This window comes from Marmota flaviventris, chromosome 3 (assembly GCF_047511675.1).
Source record: "Marmota flaviventris isolate mMarFla1 chromosome 3, mMarFla1.hap1, whole genome shotgun sequence".
Lineage (NCBI taxonomy): Eukaryota > Metazoa > Chordata > Mammalia > Rodentia > Sciuridae > Marmota > Marmota flaviventris.
The window spans coordinates 159908466-159927636 of record NC_092500.1 but is presented as its reverse complement, the minus strand read 5'-3'; the positions used below and the strand labels follow the sequence as shown (position 1 = coordinate 159927636).

Genomic DNA, 19171 nt, shown 5'->3' with positions numbered 1-19171 from the left:
TGCTGCTAGAAGACTCAGCTCTCTTCCTGTTTCTTGAAGACTGATACATGATTTCTAGTACTTACCTCCTCACTGTCCCTTACAGCACAAGGACCCTAGTATTTGTAATCTCAGCCACTGATGAGTTAGGGGCACAGTGTAGCATAACATAACACAGCAATGTGCTAAGGCTGCTTTATTTCAGTTTGGTCTTAAGCAAATTGCTTTCTACTGACTGCCAGTGCCTCCTTTTGGAGAGGAAGCTGTGTGGGAGAGTGGAACCATACTTCAGAGTCAAGATTTTGGGATTCTAGTTCTAGGCTTCACCACTCTAAGGAAAAATGCTGTGTGGTTCATTGGAAAGCTCATGGACATTGAAATCAGATGGATCTGGGTTTGCATTCCCCTGTGTCAGCTGCTGACTTTGAACACATTCTTAACCTCTGACCCTTATTTTTGTCATTGCTAAAATGACAACAGTAGTATTATGTCACAAAGTTATTGTGGGATTTGATAAAAATATGCATATTATTGTGCTTGAAGCAGGGCCCCTCAGTAAGTTGCATCTGATGTTACTGTTCTCTGAGCTCTCTAAATCAGAACTAATAACCAACATTTACTGAGCACTTTTTTTTTTTTTTTTTTTTGGTTTTGGATAGGAACTGAACCCTACCTTGTGCATACTAGGCAAGTATTCTACCGTTGAGTTATACTCCTGACCCCTTGTATGTGATACTGAGCACTTTCTATATCAGATACTGCACTTGCTAGTAAATGAGAAGCCTGGTAAGTCTGACCCCATTGTGTATTTTGTTACTGTTGTTTGACAGGGCAGCAGGTTTAGGCAGAGAGAAAAATTGGGTTGCAGTGCAGTTACACAAACTTGGCCAATAACTGGGGAGCTCTGAAGCTGGAATGACCAAATAAAGCAGTCTTAAATTAGGGTGAAGGTTTGGATGTTTATGCCTCTGCATCAATCAGCATTGTACTCAGGTAGCCCACTGTGTGCCCTGGGGTGGGTGTGGGGGTGGCTCTGGCAATGCGCTGTGGAGGAGTGCCGTTTAAGTGTAGAAGGAAGGTTCTATGTGGGGCACTGGAACATGCACTATAGGACATGACTCACCTTCTGTGGGCATCCTAAAGACAGGGTTCTGTCTTTGACCACCCAAGGGACAGATCCCATTTCTTTTCCTTTGGTATGACCCCTGCCACGATAATTTACAAAGAATGTGTGCACCAAACACATGGAATAGTTAAATGAGTGGGTATAGGTCCGCACTGGACCTGTGAGAGACACCTCTCAAGAGGAAACTTCCTGAAGGAGATGGTACCTAAGTTGATAGGGAAGGGAAAGGATGGCTGATTATTCCAGGAGGAAGGGCTGGTCTGTTCAAAAGCAAGGAGAGGAGTAATAGCAAGAAACTAAGAAACCATAGAAAGGGCCTTTACACGATATACATGTATTAAAACATTGCATGCTGTATGTATTTACAATTTTATATGTCAATTATACCTTATATGAAAAAAAGGGGTTTTCAATGGCTCAAATGGTGCCCTTATGCAATTTATTTTTATCTGTGTATTTTTTGGTAGATTATTTTATTTTATTGTTTAATAATTTTTAAAATTTATAATGACAGCGGAATACATTACAATTCTTATTCCACATATAGAGCACAATTTTTCATATCTTTGGTTGTATACAAAGTATATTCATACCAATTCATGTCTTTATACATGGACTTTGGATAATGTCCATCACATTCCACCATCATTTCTAACCCCATACCCCCTCCCTTTCCCTCCCTACCCCACCATGAGTCAGCCTCTTTATATCAGAGAAAACATTCAGCATTTGTGTTTTGGGGGATTGGCTAACTTAACATTATTTTCTTTTAACTCCATCTATTTACCTGCAAATGCCATGATTTTATTCTCTTTTAGAGCACTAATCTCTAAGGTATATAAAGAACTCAAAAAGCTAAGCACCAAAAAGCAAATAACCCAATCAATAAATGGGCCAAGGACCTGAACAGACACTTCTCAGAAGATGATGTACAATCAATCAACAAATATATGAAAAAATGTTCATCGTCACTAGCAATTAGAGAAATGCAAATCAAAACTACTCTAAGATTTCATCTCACTCATCAGAATGGGAGTTATTATGAAGAAAAACAATAAGTGTTGGCGAGGATGTGGGGTAAAAGGTACATTCACACACTGCTGGTGGGACTGCAAATTAGTGTAGCCAATATGGAAAGCAGTATGGGGATTTCTTGGAAAGTTGAGAATGGAACCACCATTTGACCCAGCTATCCCTCTCCTTGGTCTATACCCAAAAGACTTAAAACCAGTATACTACAGGGACACAGTCATATCACAGCACAATTCACAATAGCTAAACTGTGGAAGCAACCTAGATGCCCTTCAATAGATGAATGTATTAAAAAAATGTGGCATATATACACTAGGGAATATTTATCTGTGTATTTTTTAATATCTTTATTTTGTTTATTTATTTTTATGTGGTGCTGAGGGTCGAACCCAGTGCCTCACAGGTGGGAAAGGGCGCTCTGCCACTGAGCTACAGCCCCATCCCCTATCTGTATTTTTAAATGCACCTTTTTCTTAAGTAAAAGCTTTGGTTCTCTAAATATGTATTATAACATCTACACACAGTATGAAGAAATGGTATGAAATATGCCTAGAGCTGAAGACAAAGTATGTTAAGCCCCAGCCCACATCCTCGGGCCATCATTGTCCTGGAAAGGAATTGCAATGCCCGCACATGGGCATGCTCAGCTCACTTTCTGGGTTAGGTCGAGGCTTCAACGAACCCAGGTTAATTGCCATCTCCTTTGATGTAGAATTACCTTCTTAACCTTTCTGAGCCTGTTTTCTCATCTGTAACATGGGGATAATGGCGACTACCTATCTCGGTTGTTGCAGGATTTATGTGGCATTTGAAATTCTCTACTTGGTTCAGGGATTTATTAAGGGATACCTGGGGCTGGGAAACAAGGTGGAAAAATAAAATCCAGTCACTAGCTGTGACTTACATTATCTAACCTCTGATCCTTATTTTGTGATCACTAAAATGGCACAGTAGTGTTATGTCACTAAGTTATCGTGGCATTTTAAGAAAGGATGCATGTTAATGTACTCAGAACAGAAAGCCCCCAATAAGGTAGCAGCTGTTGTTGCTGGTGACCGAGGAAGGCTACACCGTCTGTAAAGAAAAACATCCAAAAAACTCATTTGTACCATTATCTTCCTGGGTTTTGATGATATAACCTTCACGGGACTGTGGCCTGGTACTGTGTTCCGGGCAGCGCTAGCGCAGGATAGGGACTTGGCTGGACCGCAGTTGCCAAGGCAACGCCAGGCGGCGAGCGGGGCGGAGTTCGACCCCGCCCCCTCACGCTGTCAGGCGCTTCTGCGCTTCCCCGCCTCTAGGCGCGCTGCGGACCCGGCCACTGGCTGGACGTCCGGATCTCACTATCCTCACTCCATCCGCGGAGCCAATGGCTGGAACCGCCAGGGATTCGTTGGCTCGAGTCACACGCTGCCGGCAACGGCACTGACCAATCATCGTGCGGAGAAGGCGGGGCTAGAGCTCTTGCAGGCCAATAACGACAGGAGGAGCCAGGCTCACCCTCTAGGCTCCACCCCCGAGCTAGGAGAGTTAGGTTCAGAGGCCGCAGCACCTGGCCGAGTGCGGGCGACTGTGGCCCGCGGTCTCTTCGCGAAAGTCCAGGTACGGGGGCCGGGAGAGCGGCTCGTGCGCGAGGAACGGGGAGCGGGCCGGCTCAGACCCGGTGATCCGCGAGATGGAGAGGAGCGGGGTCAGGTTGTGGATTCGCGCGCTGGGCGGGACCGGTCACCGGTGCCCGCAGGATGTGGGGTTAGGAGCAGAGTGTATGGAATCGCTGTGACGGATTCTCAGGTGCCAGGGAAAGCGGGTAGATGCCGCTTGATTGGAAAGGAACAGGTGAAAACAGATTCCCGAGGGCTGGAAGTGGGCGGAGCATGTTTCTTGACCGGGCACATTAGAAGGTAGTTGAAGCACGGAGTTGTAAGAGTCTTGAAACTGAGAAGCACTACAGGGGAAATAGGATGTGTTGTGTCTGCCGTGCGGCTAGTGGGACTGGAAGGGCGGCTGAGAGGTTACCCACGGATGAATAGGAGTTCGTTAGGAGGACCCTACCGAATGCTGTTTCCTTGGGTATGGAAGGAAGAAGCTCAAAAACCTGTAGTGCTCAGAAATTATATGAAGTGTAGGATCGTGAGAATGGGAGAGATGAAGAGCGGAGAGGTCTGACTGGGCCTCTTGTGCTTCTCAAAAGGCCTTAGTCTTTATCTGTGGGGAAGCTGCCCCTTGAACCTTGAGTGTTTTAACCCTAGTGTTGAATGCCAGTATCTATCTAAAGAGGCCGAGACCGAGCATCTCCAAAATATGAGGGCGTTGGTGCAACCTGGGTTTCATTAAGGTAAAGTGCCACAGGACAGACATTGGCAGACAGCTAAACTTGAAGGTTTCTCAGAGAATCAACAGTAACTAAGTCTCTTCTTCTTTTTTCCTGAGAATCTAATCAGCCTGCTCCAGAGCAGCTTTCAGTCAAGCAGGCGGCCCAAGGGTGAGAAAACAGAAAAATCATTCTTGTAAAAGCTTTTTTCCTTTCTCCTCTTTAATTCCTGTTTTTTGCCTTTGTCCAGTTGAGGGCAAAGTATCTGTTTCCCTCCCTTGTTTATGGCGGGTAAACTCCTGAACGTTAATTGAACCAATGTCTCAACATTGGTGAGAGCTGGAGGACATTAGTGGGGGCAGCTCAGGTGGGAGAGATTTAGAAGCTCCTTTGAGATGATTTAGTAGGTGAAGGTGTGATTCACCCAGTTAGGCATTTAAGGAAGTAGAACATTTGGGAGGGTTGGGGAAGCAGTTACTGAACTTTTGTATGTTGAGTGTGATAATGCCTCTGAACTGTCTTAGGTGGAGATGGCTGGTGGTCTTTTGGGTAATCAGAACCTAGAGTTTTGGGGAGAGGGTTAGAAATAGAGATGGCAGCAATCAGTGTATCTTTTTTAAACAGGAAATGGTTTGCCCATGGTAAGCTTGCATCGTTGGCATCACTTGGAAACTTTTCCAGCTTCACTTCTTCCTCAGAAGCTATGCCACACACATGGGAAATTGGAAAACACTCATCTCCTGAGGGGTCTTTTGATCTGCTGTTCCTTCTACTCAAAACATCTCCTTGATTCCCCACCCCACCTTACTGTTATAATCTGGTCACTTCTTTCTCATGTTCCATGTCTCAGTTGAGATAGCACCTTTCTCTAGAAACTTACTTGCTCTTCTGTGTCTTCAGAGCACTCTGTACATTCTCTCCTGTATTATTCTTATCACTTAATGTTATCATGATGTGGTTACTTCTTTGCATTCCTGACTAGATTTTGTGTTTTGGGAAGTTGGGTGAAGGCAGCTACAGCACAGTGACTGCACTTAGTAAGCACAAACTGAATATTTATAGGGTGAATACCTGTGAATCCCAAGAACTGAGAGAAAATTAAAGAATTAGTATCAAATCTTCTAGTTTGGTTAAGTACAATAAACAGCAAAGAATGCTTATTGGATAGGCAGCTAGGAGAGCCTAAAGATTTTCACTAGAATAAATTCAGTGTAGTGTTGAGTATAGAAACTACCTGGGCAAGGTGGCACACACCTGTAATCCCAGCTACTCAGGAGGCTAAGGCAAGAGGATCCCCTAGTTTGGGGCCAGACCGGGCAACTTAGTGAGACCCTGTCTCTAAATAAAATTAAGAAATTTTTTAATGTAGCTTAATGGTAGGACACTTGCCTGACATGCATGAGGCCCTGGGATTGATCCCTAGTGCTGTAAAAAGGAAAAAAGAGAAAGATTGCAGTTTGGTAGGAAGTAAATGGGAAATGAGAAAATGAAGACAGCTCACGTAGAATACTTGGTTCAGGAGCCTGTAGTAAACTATAGGAAGGATGTCCATTTTATTTATTGTTATTTCTTATTTAAAATAACAGTATAGCATAATGAGTCAGGGTTGCCTCCACTTAACATTTGTATAAGTTCTTTAAGATTTCTAAACCTCAGTTTTTCATTTACAAAGTGAAGATGGCAAAAGTACCTACTTCATGAAGATGTAGTAAGGATTAAAGTTAAAATGTATAAAGTGTGTAGCACTCTTAGAACACAGATCCTGGAACATAGAAAGTGCTCATTAATTATTAGCTTCTTGTAGCTGCTATGTGCCTGGTCCTATGCAAAGTACTTTACATGTATTATTTCTTGGACTTGCTGAAAGAGCTATTATTTATTTTTGTAGATGATAAAACTTGGGCTCAAGAGAGGTTACCTAACTTGCTCAAGGTCACACTGCATTGGGGAGTTTGGCAGTGACCTCAAGAAAAATGAAGATGGGAATGATTGTCTTATTATGCAACTTCAGAGGACAGTGGAGACATTCTTGGTGTGGGAGGATTGCTGAGTGCCAGGAGTCCAGTGCCAGTGTGGGGAACAGTTCAAGCTTGAAGCCCAGCTCAAGAGGCTATGAGTCCAAAAAGAGAAATGCAGCAGTGGCCTGGGAGAGGTGATAGAGGTTAAGAAAGCTTTTCTCCAGAAAGGAAGACTTGAGGGAATAGGCTCAAGGAAGAGGAAGTTCAAGCGATGAGAATAGGATGGAAAGTGAATTCAGAGACCTAGAAGAAGTTAGCTATGCTTTCTCTTATCTCCCATGTGAAATGGAATGAGAGGTCAGAGTTCAAAACATTTAAAGAACTATTAAGAACTTTTCCATGGTTTTAAAATGATTATTATTATTGGACTAGAGATCAAACACAGGAGTGCTTTACCACTTAGCTACAATCCCAGCTTGTTTGTCAATTTTTTTGTTTTGAGGCAGGTTCTCCCTGAGTTGCGAGAGTCTTGCTATTGCTAAGGTTGGCCTGAAACTTGGGATCCACCTGCCTCAGCCTCCTAAGTCCTTGGGATTTCAGGTGTGTGTCACTGCACTGACAAAATATTTATTTTTTTAGTGGACTGTCATAAATTAGGTACATCAGTGAACATTTTCAGAAGGTGACATTCTTAATAAGGTTTGTCATAATGTGTGTGTGGTTCTGGGGATTAAACCTAGGGACCTTGGTACTGCTCCAGCCACCTCCTGGCTTTATCCTCCAGAGTAGCTGGGATTAGTTTGGGATTACAGGTGTGTGTCACCATATCTTGCTGATTCTTTTTCGTTGTTAACCTATGAAACTAATATTTGTCATATATAATACAACATGACAGTTTTAAAGATGTAAATTGTACAGAAGGTACAAAATGGAAAGTGAGATTTTCCTCTTCTCTTCCATAACACTCCACCCCCTAGAAAGAGAGACATTCTCTCTTTATATAATCTCTCTTAGTAGATTACCACTCCAAATTGTTCCCTTTGTGTCTTTGTGTACATTTTTAAAATTTGTGTGTATTTCTGTGCACAAGCATGAGAGTGCTTAGATAAAATACCCAAGTATACTTTGTAACCCTGTAGCATATATTGGAAATAGTTTTCTGAGTTTGTCATTTGATCTCTGACTTTGGTTATGAGTACCTTTATTCTCCAGTCAGAAGAATTTAATTTTTAGGTAGTTATATTTGCCAGGTGTGTGCTCATGCTAACCCCCTCCCCACATCTTATTTTGAGACAGAGTCCTGCTAAGTTGCCCATCCTGGCCTCGAACCTATGACCCTACCACCTCAGCCTCCCAAGTAGCTAGGATTACTGGCACAGGAGTGCCACCATGCACAACTCAGTTGATTTTTTATTTTTTTTTTTAATCACGTGTTTAGAACCTGAGAAATTGGTATTTGTTTAATAATTATCCTTTGTATAACTATCAGAAAGTATGTTTTGAAAACTGTTTTTTAGAATTTCATTATTCAGCTTATTTGTTCACTTGTTACAGAATTGTAAGGCTACCTGCTGAGATTTGAAAAATGGCAACAAATGAAAGTGTCGGCATCTTTAGTTCAGCATCACTGGCTGTGGAGTATGTAGATTCACTTTTACCTGAGAATCCTCTACAAGAACCATTTAAAAATGCTTGGAACTACATGTTGAATAATTATACAAAGTTCCAGATTGCAACATGGGGATCCCTTATAGTTCATGAAGCCCTTTATTTCTTGTTCTGCTTACCTGGATTTTTATTTCAATTTATACCTTACATGAGAAAGTACAAAATTCAAAAGGTAAGTATGATGGACTAAAGTATTATAATTAGTATTGGTGAATATTATTAATGTGAATATAGTTTTGTTTTGAAAAACTCTGAATCAGTACTATCCAGTAGAAATATAGTGAAGCCACATATGTAATTAGAATTTTTAATCCAATAAATCTAAATTATCATCTCACCAAGCAATCAAAATAAAAATATGTTTAACAAATATGTTGCTATTTCATGAGTTTTGAAATTCAGCATGTACTTTGCACTTATTTTAACCCATCTCAATTTAAAGTATTCAGTAGTCACATTGTTAGTTGATACTGTATATTGGCTATCACTGCCTTAGATCATTATTGATAATATTTCGGGAATTGCTTATTAAATTGGGCTTTAAGTAGATGGGATATTTGTCTAATTTGGGCTTCTAACGTTTCATGTTTAAACTGGCTGGACAGCTAGGAGTGTAGCTCAGTGGTAGAGTGTGTACTTAGTTTGTATAAAACACACACACTAGAAAAGAAAAGGTATAGGCATTTGATAGTATTACCTCACAGTTCACCCCAAACTCTGATGTCCCAACCAATCTTAAGTATGTATTTACATGCAAAAACCTTTATCAGGGCTATTGGAAGTTTTGTTTCACTCCCTAAATATTTAAATCATCTCAGGTAAGGGGGTGATCCCAGGTTATAGTGTTTGCTTCAGGGTGCTCAGTGTCTCTAGAAAGTACACTGTGTAGATGGCTAGGTGGTGAGACATACACAGTGCCTCTTTTCAATTCTAGGCAAAATGAATAGAATAAGCTGTACTAATGCATAGGCTGTAAAGAATTTGCACAAGCGTAGAGAGAGAAAGGATTTATCGGTACTTGGTAAAGCAATGATAGTTTTTTGTTGTTGTTGTTTTGTGGGGAGGTGCCAGGGATTGAACTCAGGGGCACTCAACTACTGAGCCACATCCCCAGCCCTATTTTGTATTTTATTTAGAGACAGGGTCTCACTGAGTTGCTCAGCACCTCACTTTTGCTGAGGCTGGCTTTGAACTCATCCTCCTGCCTCAGCCTCCCAAGTTGCTAGGATTCAAGGCGTATGCCACCGTGCCTGGTGCAATGATAGTTTTTGATGCCACTGTTCGTTGCCCTAAAAAGTCACATCTAACTAAAACCCGAGGGCACATAGTCTTGGTATGAAGTAGACACATGAGGGTGTTCATCCGTGGAGAGCAATTTGCATTCGCTGAGTGTATGCATTTTGTGTCATCAGTCTGTTGACTTCATCACATCTCCTAGTGAGCCACTTTTTATCTCTTGGGATAATGCAGGGGAGTCAGGGAAAAGATGAAGGAAATTAAAAGGGATATGGCCCAAAGGAGAATGTTCTATCAGCCTCATTGAAGGTCACATAAGTTCCAAGGTACTTTTAATAAAGATGCCTTCTATGAAAGGTGGAATTTACTTTATTTGTCTTAAGGTCTGATGAATCTGGGGGTGATTCTGGCTGCTGGCAGGTCATCCATGGATTTATTTATAGGGCTGATTCACTGTATGGCTGGGCAGGTAGAAGCATCCTATTCTTTCCTTGTTGGCCTCTGCAGTTGACTCATTGATCAGAGGAAGTAATCTTAACAGAGAAAACAAAACTTTTTCAGTCCTGGGTATGTGAATAGCATTAAAATGATATGTGGAGAAGAAAGAGCAAGTAGTGATCAAGTTAGGTACAACTAGTTCTTTATAAACAGATTAAAAGACTGACTAGTCTGGCTACAAGCATTGCTTAGCACATCCTCCTTTTTACCTAGTACTAAAAGAGTAATGTCAAATCAGCACAAGTTTTCGCAATATAAAACCACGTGTTAGGGGTTTTATCACAGTAGAGGGTTGTTTACAACAACAACAAAATATATCCCAAAAAGTCAGTGTAGGTTTATACAGACTTCTTTTTATTTATTTATTTATTTTTTTGGTATGGGGTATTGAACCCAGAGGTGCTGTACCGTTGAGCTACATCACTATCCCTTGTTATTTATTTTTTGAGAAAAGGTCTTACTAAATTGCTAAGGCTGACCTTAAACTTGTGATTCTCTTGCCATAGCTTCCTGAGTAGCTGGGAATCACCACACCTGGCAGATTTTGCATTTTGAAAGCAAATATTCTGATTAGCATTGAAGTTACAAGAAGATTTCCCAGTGCTGTATAAATTCTAAGATAGAATATTTTTCTTTTTAAAATTGCCCCCCCCCCCCAACAGAAGCTGCTAATTGGTAATGAAGTAGTACTAAATACTTTCTGCTTTCCAAAGGAGTAGACAACTTGACAGTTAACACATGTGTTTGCTAGTTAGAAAGAAATATTATGGGAATGAAAAAGTGAAGTAGGCCTTGTAGGATCTCTTTCTTTTAGAAAATCATACATTGTTATAATTCTCCAAAAATTTTTCTCAAAGATATATGTGCTAAAAACTTCTGAAATCTGTGGCCCTAAAGAAGGTATTCCTCCTTATTAGGGTACAGTTAAGAGATATCTTCTTGACAAAAATAGAAAAAGCAATATTTTAAAGTAAAATATAGTAATCTTTGATATTGCAGTAGGCTTGAATTTTTTTATTGTTAATGATCTTTCTAATTAATATAAACTAAACAGTATAAGCATTATGGTTTTATTTACTATCATTGATTAAACTTTTTAGTTTTTATAGCTACCTGTGCATCAGCTTCTATCTAGGAAATTAGAAGCACCTTCGCCACCCCAATCCCGAATCTTCAGTTTATTTTGTCCTCAATCACAGACTGAAGTTTTAGAGCAATGGGGCCAAATAAAGCTCAGAGTAGAAATACAATTGTAAATTATTTTGTATAATCTCCACATTTATTGTTGAGGAAGTGAGCATCCCAGGTTAGTTAATTGGTTAGTGGCAATCTGGTATTAGAGCCCAGGTCTCTGGATTAGATCTTAGATAAAGATTTCTCTTTTGTTGGGAAGATAGCTTAAGAATTTCAAAAACAACTGGATCAAGAACCTAGATTTCTGTTGCTAATAACTGTGTAGTCCTGGTCAAGATGGTTGACCTCTTTTGGGATTCTGATGAGCAGTAGTACCCATATTTTGGATATTGTGAGGACATTGTGGTTAAATTTTTATTGGCAGATTTCTTAATTTTTCTTTCTTTTTTTTTTTTTTTGTGGTGCTGGGGATTGAACCCTTGTGATGTGAAACAAGCATTCTACTGAGCTATATCCCCAGCCCAGATTTTTTTAAGTATGAATGTTTAAAGCAGTACTACTGATAACTAATATTTGTTATCACCATTTTTTATAAAACCAAAAGTACTTTTTCTCAAGCAGCCCTTTAAATTAATAGATTTAGTGTTTTTGATAATGATTTGCTAAGCAAGTTGGATCCTTATGAGTTTTTCTGAACATCTCATTACATTGATCTCTCTTTTCATCTTTACTTAAAGCTGTGAACTTCATCTTCAGGGAACATCTCTGAAGTTCTTCCAACTCAAAGTTGAATATAATTCTGCCATTGTATGTGAACAAAATGTATTTATATCTTGGGATGAATACTGCCAGATGCTGGGCGCATCAGTTTGCCTGAGTAATAAAGCTTCTGATGTTGTGTGTACAGTTGCATCAGTTGGGGTCACCCAGCTGTAATCCTAGCATAACTTATTTCTTTGAAACTTCTGGCAAGAATAACTGCATGATATCTTGGCAGCAGACTGGAGAATTAATTCATTCTGCAGTACTCCTTTGGTTTGTTTCAGATCAGTATAACTATTAACAATTATTTTTTACCTGTTTAAAGTAGCGATAGTAATTGTCAAGAACTTAGAAGAAAGGATGTTGTCATTCCAGAGTCTTAGCTACTATAACATAAAATTCTCATAACTAAGATAGAATTAAGGTCTGTTGAAAATATTAAAGAGACTAATATTAAATATTGTGATTTTTCTCTTTAGGATAAACCAGAAACATTGGAAAACCAATGGAAATGCTTTAAAGTACTTCTTTTTAATCACTTTTGTATCCAACTGCCTTTGATTTGTGGAACCTATTATTTTACAGAATATTTCAATATTCCTTATGATTGGGAAAGAATGCCAAGATGGTATGTCCATAAAAATTTGATATTTGTACTCAATTCTGGCTTATTATCCAATTAAATTATGCTTAATATTTAATCTTTATTTGTTTCTTCTAAATATTGGAAGTAAATAAGTATTAGGAAAGTAAACGATTGAGCATCTTTTTATTGGGTTTGTGGATTAGTGGTAGAGCACTTGCCTAAGCATGTGTGAGGCACTGGGTTCAATCCTCAGCCCCACATGAAAATAAGTAAATAAATAATACAGGTATTAAAAAAAAGAAAAATAAACTCTTGCAGAAACTTAAAGGATTCCTAGGTTTTCTGTATTTTAATGTAATATTTTATTGAAAGGTAAGTTTCAGGCATTACAAGTTTCTGTGGCAGCCTTTATATAATTGTGTACAGATACACATGCTTATCCTAAGAAATGGCACATACATATAAGTATAAAAATCAATGGAAGATGGGAGAATATGTATTCAACAAGCTGCAGATGCAAAATATTTTTAAAAAGAAGAATATTACCTTTACTGAACACTTCTCATTCACTAAATAATACAGTATGGCAATTATTTAGATTAGGTATCATAAGTAATCTAGAGATGAATTAAATGATGGAGGATATGCATCATTTTACGTAAGTAGGTTGAGCACCTGTGGATTGTGGTATCTGTGGGGTGTACTGGACCCAGTTTTCCTGCAGATACTGAGGGATTACTATGTTTTTTCTACATTCATGGGTATTCATCATATAAAAGAAGTCCTAAGTATTGTGCATGTGTATTATAAATTATTTTTTACCATTTCATTTCAATTATGTTTTTTGGTTGGAAAGGTGATTTTACTATTATTAATCTGAATTTAATTTTTTTTTTTTAATTTTGAAATAGGCTCTTGTTATGTTGTTCAGGCTGGCCTTGAATTCAGAATCCTCCTGCCTCACCCTCACAAATCCCACCTGTGGGATTACAAGTGCACCCCAACTAGGGATGCTTTCCTACATTTCCCACCCTTTTTAATTTCTTATTATTTCTTATTTTGAAACAGGTTCTAAATTTCATAGGGTCTTATTAAGTTGCTGTGCTGGCCTTGCACTTGGAATCCTCCTGTCTCAGCCTTGAGTAACTGGGATTATAGGCATGTGCCTCTGAGCCTGACTAGTGGTCTTGAACTTTACTTCAGGTTATATCATATAGCTGTACCTAGCAGTTTTGAGAATTTGTTGATTAATATGTATACAATTAGGTCAAACTGGTAGCTGGGTATTTGGTTTTTAATAATATCTCAAATAGTGATTCCAAGTAAAAGTCTGGGTTGTTTGAGGTGTTTCATATTCATAATATTACAATATTTTCATCCCAAAGGTGTATGCTTTTGGCAAGATGCTTTGGCTGTGCAGTCATTGAGGATACTTGGCACTATTTCCTGCATAGACTTTTACACCATAAAAGAATATATAAATATATTCATAAAATTCATCATGAGTTTCAGGTATGTTAGAATCATATTTAATGCTTTTTTCTATTAAAGACAAAATGTCTACTTTTATTGCCTGAACATTTCAAAAACTTGTTGTTGATGTTTTAGTTCCTTTTCTTTCATCATCATTATTAAGAACATAGCACACATACACAAGCAATTTTAAAAATTTTCTTCAGTTTCTTAATTTCATGGTAAATTGAGACCTTACGGAAAAACATTATAGGAAAAAGTTCAGATTTTTATCTCATTCCCTGAATGCTATATTGACACAGATACCTAGCAATTTGATAATGGCTGTAGTAATGGTAGGGTCATTTAAATGAGACCCCCAGGTAATAAATCTTTAATGTTTAAACTTCTAAAACAATTATTGACTTAGTTTTCACATAATTTTAATCACAGAGCTGATTCTAACAGAAACAGTTAAAAAAAATCCAAACTGCTTTGCAATAACTGTACAATTGGATTATAGTGGTCTCTCCTCATCCATAGGGTGCATTCCAAGAGCCCCAGAGGATGCCATAGATGGGATACTATACTAAGTACTGAAGCAATTACTAAGTGACTAACCTTTAAGTCATGCATACATGGAAAAATGTATGGGATATATTGGACAAAGGGATAATTCAAGTCTTAGAAGGAATGAACCAACATTTATTTCATCACACTACTCAGAGTGGTGCACAATTTTAAGAACTTATGAAATGGAAAATTCCAGAAATAAACAATTCATATTTTTGAAAAGTGGTTGACCTAGGATAACTGAAATCTTAAAAAATGAAACAGTGGGTGAGGAGGGTACATGGTGTGCTAAATCAGGCATCCCTTTCTTGGCAGAATAAATACAAATTCATAAATAAAAACTTAGAGTCCAGGTAGGGTGGCACATACTTGTAATCCCAGCCACTTGGAGACTGAGATAGGAGGATCATAAGTTCGAGACCAGTCTCAGCAACTCAGCAAGACCCTGTCCATGCTAGAGTGCCACAGGGTTTAATCCCTACTACAAAAAAAAAAAAAAGTTCATAGTCAGTTGTTTAATGCTATTATCTTAAACCATTAAAGACAGTTTTAAAGATTTTTATATCCCTACACCTTTTGATTGGTAGGAACAAAAAGAAGCTTATTATTGAGAACTACCATTGTTTATATTTGTTGATAGATGTCATTATTACGTATAGAAACAATGTAATTTTATAAAACTATGAATAAATAGAATAAATGTGTTAGTAAGGGAGTGAAATCAATTACATATACATATGCATGCAGAAAGATTTATTTTAAGGAATTGGCTTGTGGCATTGTTGGTCCCTGGCAAGTCTGAAATCTTGGCAGGGCAAGGTTATAGGCTGGAAATTCAGGTAAGAATTGATGTTACAATTTTGGGTTCAAATTCCACAGAGCAAGAAGCTGGAAACCCAAACAGGGTTTCTGTATTACACTCCTGAGAATTCCTTCTTGCCCAGGAAGCCAACCTTAGCTCCTAAGGCTTTCAGCTGATTGGATGAAGCCTGTTTTCATTATAGAGAGTAATATCCTTTACTCAAAGTCTGTTGATTTCAGTATTAACCACATCTAAATAATACCTTCACATAGCAAAATCATAACAGCAAAAACTAAGTGGTATTAGACCACACAATGAGCATTATAGCCTAGCCAAGTTGACACGTGAAGTTGTCCATCACAATGTATTAATGAATTTGTGCACTATTTGTTTAGGCTCCATTTGGAATGGAAGCTGAATATGCACATCCTCTGGAAACCTTAATTCTTGGAACTGGATTTTTCATTGGAATCGTGCTTTTGTGTGATCATGTGATTCTTCTTTGGGCATGGGTGACCATTCGCTTGATAGAAACCATTGATGTCCATAGGTGAGTTGTGGTTTCTTTGGGCAAAAGATGTTAAATATATTTATTTTCACAGTGATAAGATTATCTTTATTTCTAAGTAGACTAATAGAAGTTGATCTTTTAAGAACATAATCACGAGATAAAAGTTCAAGTAATTGAGATGTTTTTATATCCCAATGTTATTGTTTTTATAGTATAGTGGTAGTGTATTATTTAGGCAAAGTAAATAAGACCATCAATTTCTATATCCTTCTATATTAAACCTAAATCTAACTCTGATTTGAATAAATATACTGAAACCTTTACCTTTCACTGAATAAAGCTGTTTCTATCCTCTGCTCCTCAGCACTGATGAAAGCATAAGATGAGAGTCCTGCTTGTAGCATAGACATATTTGGATGCTTCCTTTCTGAGGAAGACGTGATAAATTTTTCATATTGAATGTCATTTTAAATGCTTAATATCCTAATTTTTCATTACTTTAAAATCATGCTCATTGCATTTTGACTTGGGACTTTGAACTAAAACAGGGAATGCAGAATATCAGATCCTGAGAATTGTTTTTGAATGACTCAAGTGGCAAAATTAATGCTTCCAGACCTAGGCAGAGAATATCTTCCAGTAGAAAAATGATTACCAATATCCCTGTCATTCTTTTTTTTATTCTTTTACTCCTGTCTCCTTCCTGCTCTTCAGCCTCCTAAAGGGAGGGAGAGTTTGGGGTGAGTCAGACTAGTATGACTATAGATATCCCATTTTGGATATGTGGTGTTAAATAAAGGAGGATGCTATAAGACCATCATATAAAGGGGGCTCTTTTTGAAATCATTTATGTTCGTCCAATCATTTATGTTCTTTAGAACAGCACACTAGTATTTTAATTAATTGTGGCACATTTAATTTCAACTGACTCAGAAATCCAAAGAAGGTGCTTTGATACTTGATGTTAATTTCATGTAACTTTTCCTAAAAAATGCATAGTGGTATGGGCTTTATAACTCCTCTCTTTCATCCTCTGATGTATAATATAGAATTTTCATAGATTGTTGTTTTTCTTTTTTTTTTTTTAATGGTGCTGAGGATAGACTCCAAGGACCTCATGCATGCTAGGAAGTGCTTTGCCACTGAACTATGTCCCCATCCCTTAAGCTTTTTGCTTTTTTTGTTTTTAAGTTTCTTCAAGTGGTTTCTAAAACATGCACCTTTTTCCATTCAGTCTTTGCAAACATGTCACAAATTAAATGATGTAGGCAAAGTGTAATGTTCCTTGAATTAGTTAATGAGCACATGACTTGATGAAAATGTCAGTTTTTTCGAGGTGTTTCTTTTTCCTTAACAATCTTTGTCATTTTGTTTCAGTGGTTATGATATTCCTCTGAACCCTTTAAACCTCATCCCTTTCTACGCTGGTTCTCGGCATCACGATTTCCACCACATGAACTTTGTTGGAAATTATGCTTCAACATTTACGTGGTGGGATAGGATTTTTGGAACAGACTCTCAGTTTCATGCCTATTATGAAAAGAAGAAGATGGGGAAAAAGACTGAATAAATATCTCTTGTACACATCCCTGAAGATTCACTTTTTCCTGAATTGAAACTGGTAGCTAACATTGCTTCTGGGGAGCAGAAATAAGCATGTGTCTTGGCTGCTAAATGATACAACAACATTAACAACCTTTAATTATCTTCCTAGTGGGAACTTTTTCTACTTTTACATACAAGTTCTGTATATGTAGGAATAAATAAATATATATTTGAGTATAATTTTCATGAGGAAGTTTTAAAGGCCGTGTTGTTAACCTTACAAAAAAGTTTTCAGTGATGGAAGAAATATACTCCCCTACCCCTCACCTTTCCCTGGTAATACCAGAGGCCTGAAGTTGACATTGGTCTTTGGGTCTTTAGGTCTTTTAGATATTTGTCATTTTAGAAAATTTTTAATAATGGTCCTGGCCTTATATTTAACTTGAAACCTTTATTATAGATTTTTGCCTAAAATTGAAATATCATGAATTAAACCCACATCAGCTGATAACAGTGAGTGATGGATCCTGCCAAATCAGAAATGGCCAACATCAACACCTTCTACTCTCATTTGGAACTGACGAGTCTGGGGTGAATCCTTCTCTGAAGAGTCATTATTTATTGCAATGCGGCATAAGCATCTATAAATAGTATTTCTGACTTCAGATATAAGTGAAATATTTTGGTCTAAAGTTTTTTGAAAACTTGAAATTTTAAAAAAATATTAAGGAGCTTTATTTCTGTTATTTAACCTTTCATTTTTGTTTATCAAGTTTTCATTAAGGATGTATCTTTGAAATTTTGTGAACTGACTTGCTGTATTTGCACTTTGAGCTATTGAAATAAATGTGATTCTTGTCTGATTATCTGGTTTGATTATCTGGTTTCCAGTTTTGAACATTAACTGTCAACTTTTATTATAAGGAAAAGTACAGAAGTCATTAAATTATTGTTTCATAATAAAAGGACTTAGTTCTATTTTCTGAAGTGCCTCACTGTTTCCTGACAGTTTCAAAGTGTGTTTATCAGGATTATCTCTCTATTGTGGGAAATTCCATTGACCTAGTAAAGTAGCAGATAATGAAGTCCGTTATGCTTAGAAAATGCATGTTTTTCATGCAGGTGGATGAATGAAGCTAAACTTTCTAGGACTGATAAAAATCTCAAGATTCTAGATTCTCATGTATCAAATGGAGAGTTGGAAATTCTTAGTATATGGTGGTGGTTATAGTTACTGTTTTTAAACTATGGTCATTTTTTAGGGCATGTTATATAATTTGTACATGCCCCTCTACCTATGTGTGAGCTCTTAATTCTCAAATATCAATTTTGGATCTGTGTTTAAATTGGTTCTGTTATAATATTTTTAAAATCTGCCTTTCACCCCCAATATAAATGCAACACATACATCTGAATTAGCAATAAACGGTGATTCCCTTTCAGCGTTTGGGGAGAGAGTGACCTCTACTGCTAGAAATGGTGCTTAACACTCTTTAACAAATTGGTTCTTTCCAGTTCACCTTTTTGTTATTGCTGGGGATTGAAAGAAAGCCTTGTGCAGGCCAAGCATGCACACGACCACTGAGCTACACCCCCAGCCCATTCTTCATACTAATTAGAGCTTCTCAAGCCTTTTTGTATACCCTGAACTGTTGTATGGGCTTCTAATTCATGTTCTCATTTAATCACTTAGGTGCCATTTTCTCTAAAAGGTAAGAGAATTGGCTGAGAGGGCAAGGTCATAGGTCGTCTTTTCTGACTTTAGAAGCTGCATTTGTGGCTATGGTCACTCCAGAGATGGGTAAAAATATCAGGATACTTTTTAAGGAGAGTGGTATTCAAAAAAGGAAGACAGTTCCTTGCAGTAGCCAGCCAGGAAGCACCAAGACTCAGATCCAAGCATGTTACTGCAAAATAGACTTCAAGTAACAGTTTGAAATTTTACAGTTAACATAATTAAAAACAAGTAGTAGGCTATGTTTATATATATGTAGAAGA

The 19171-nt window shown here is 37.9% G+C and overlaps 1 protein-coding gene across 2 annotated transcripts; it reads left to right on the top strand.

Moving 5' to 3' along the window:
* The first annotated feature begins 3651 nt into the window (after positions 1-3651).
* Positions 3652-18151, top strand: Msmo1 (methylsterol monooxygenase 1). Of its 2 annotated transcripts, XM_027926961.2 has the most exons (7): positions 3658-3739; positions 6913-7006; positions 7961-8246; positions 12184-12332; positions 13676-13802; positions 15513-15667; positions 17006-18151. In XM_027926961.2, exons 3-7 carry the CDS (start codon positions 7992-7994, stop codon positions 17196-17198), a joined length of 879 nt encoding a protein of 292 aa, XP_027782762.1. In that variant the 5' UTR covers positions 3658-3739; positions 6913-7006; positions 7961-7991; the 3' UTR covers positions 17199-18151. The 2 variants fall into 2 exon arrangements, with proteins under 2 accessions (XP_027782763.1, XP_027782762.1); XM_027926962.2 differs by lacking the exon at positions 6913-7006 and having other exon boundaries at positions 3652-3739.
* The last annotated feature ends 1020 nt before the right edge of the window (positions 18152-19171 follow it).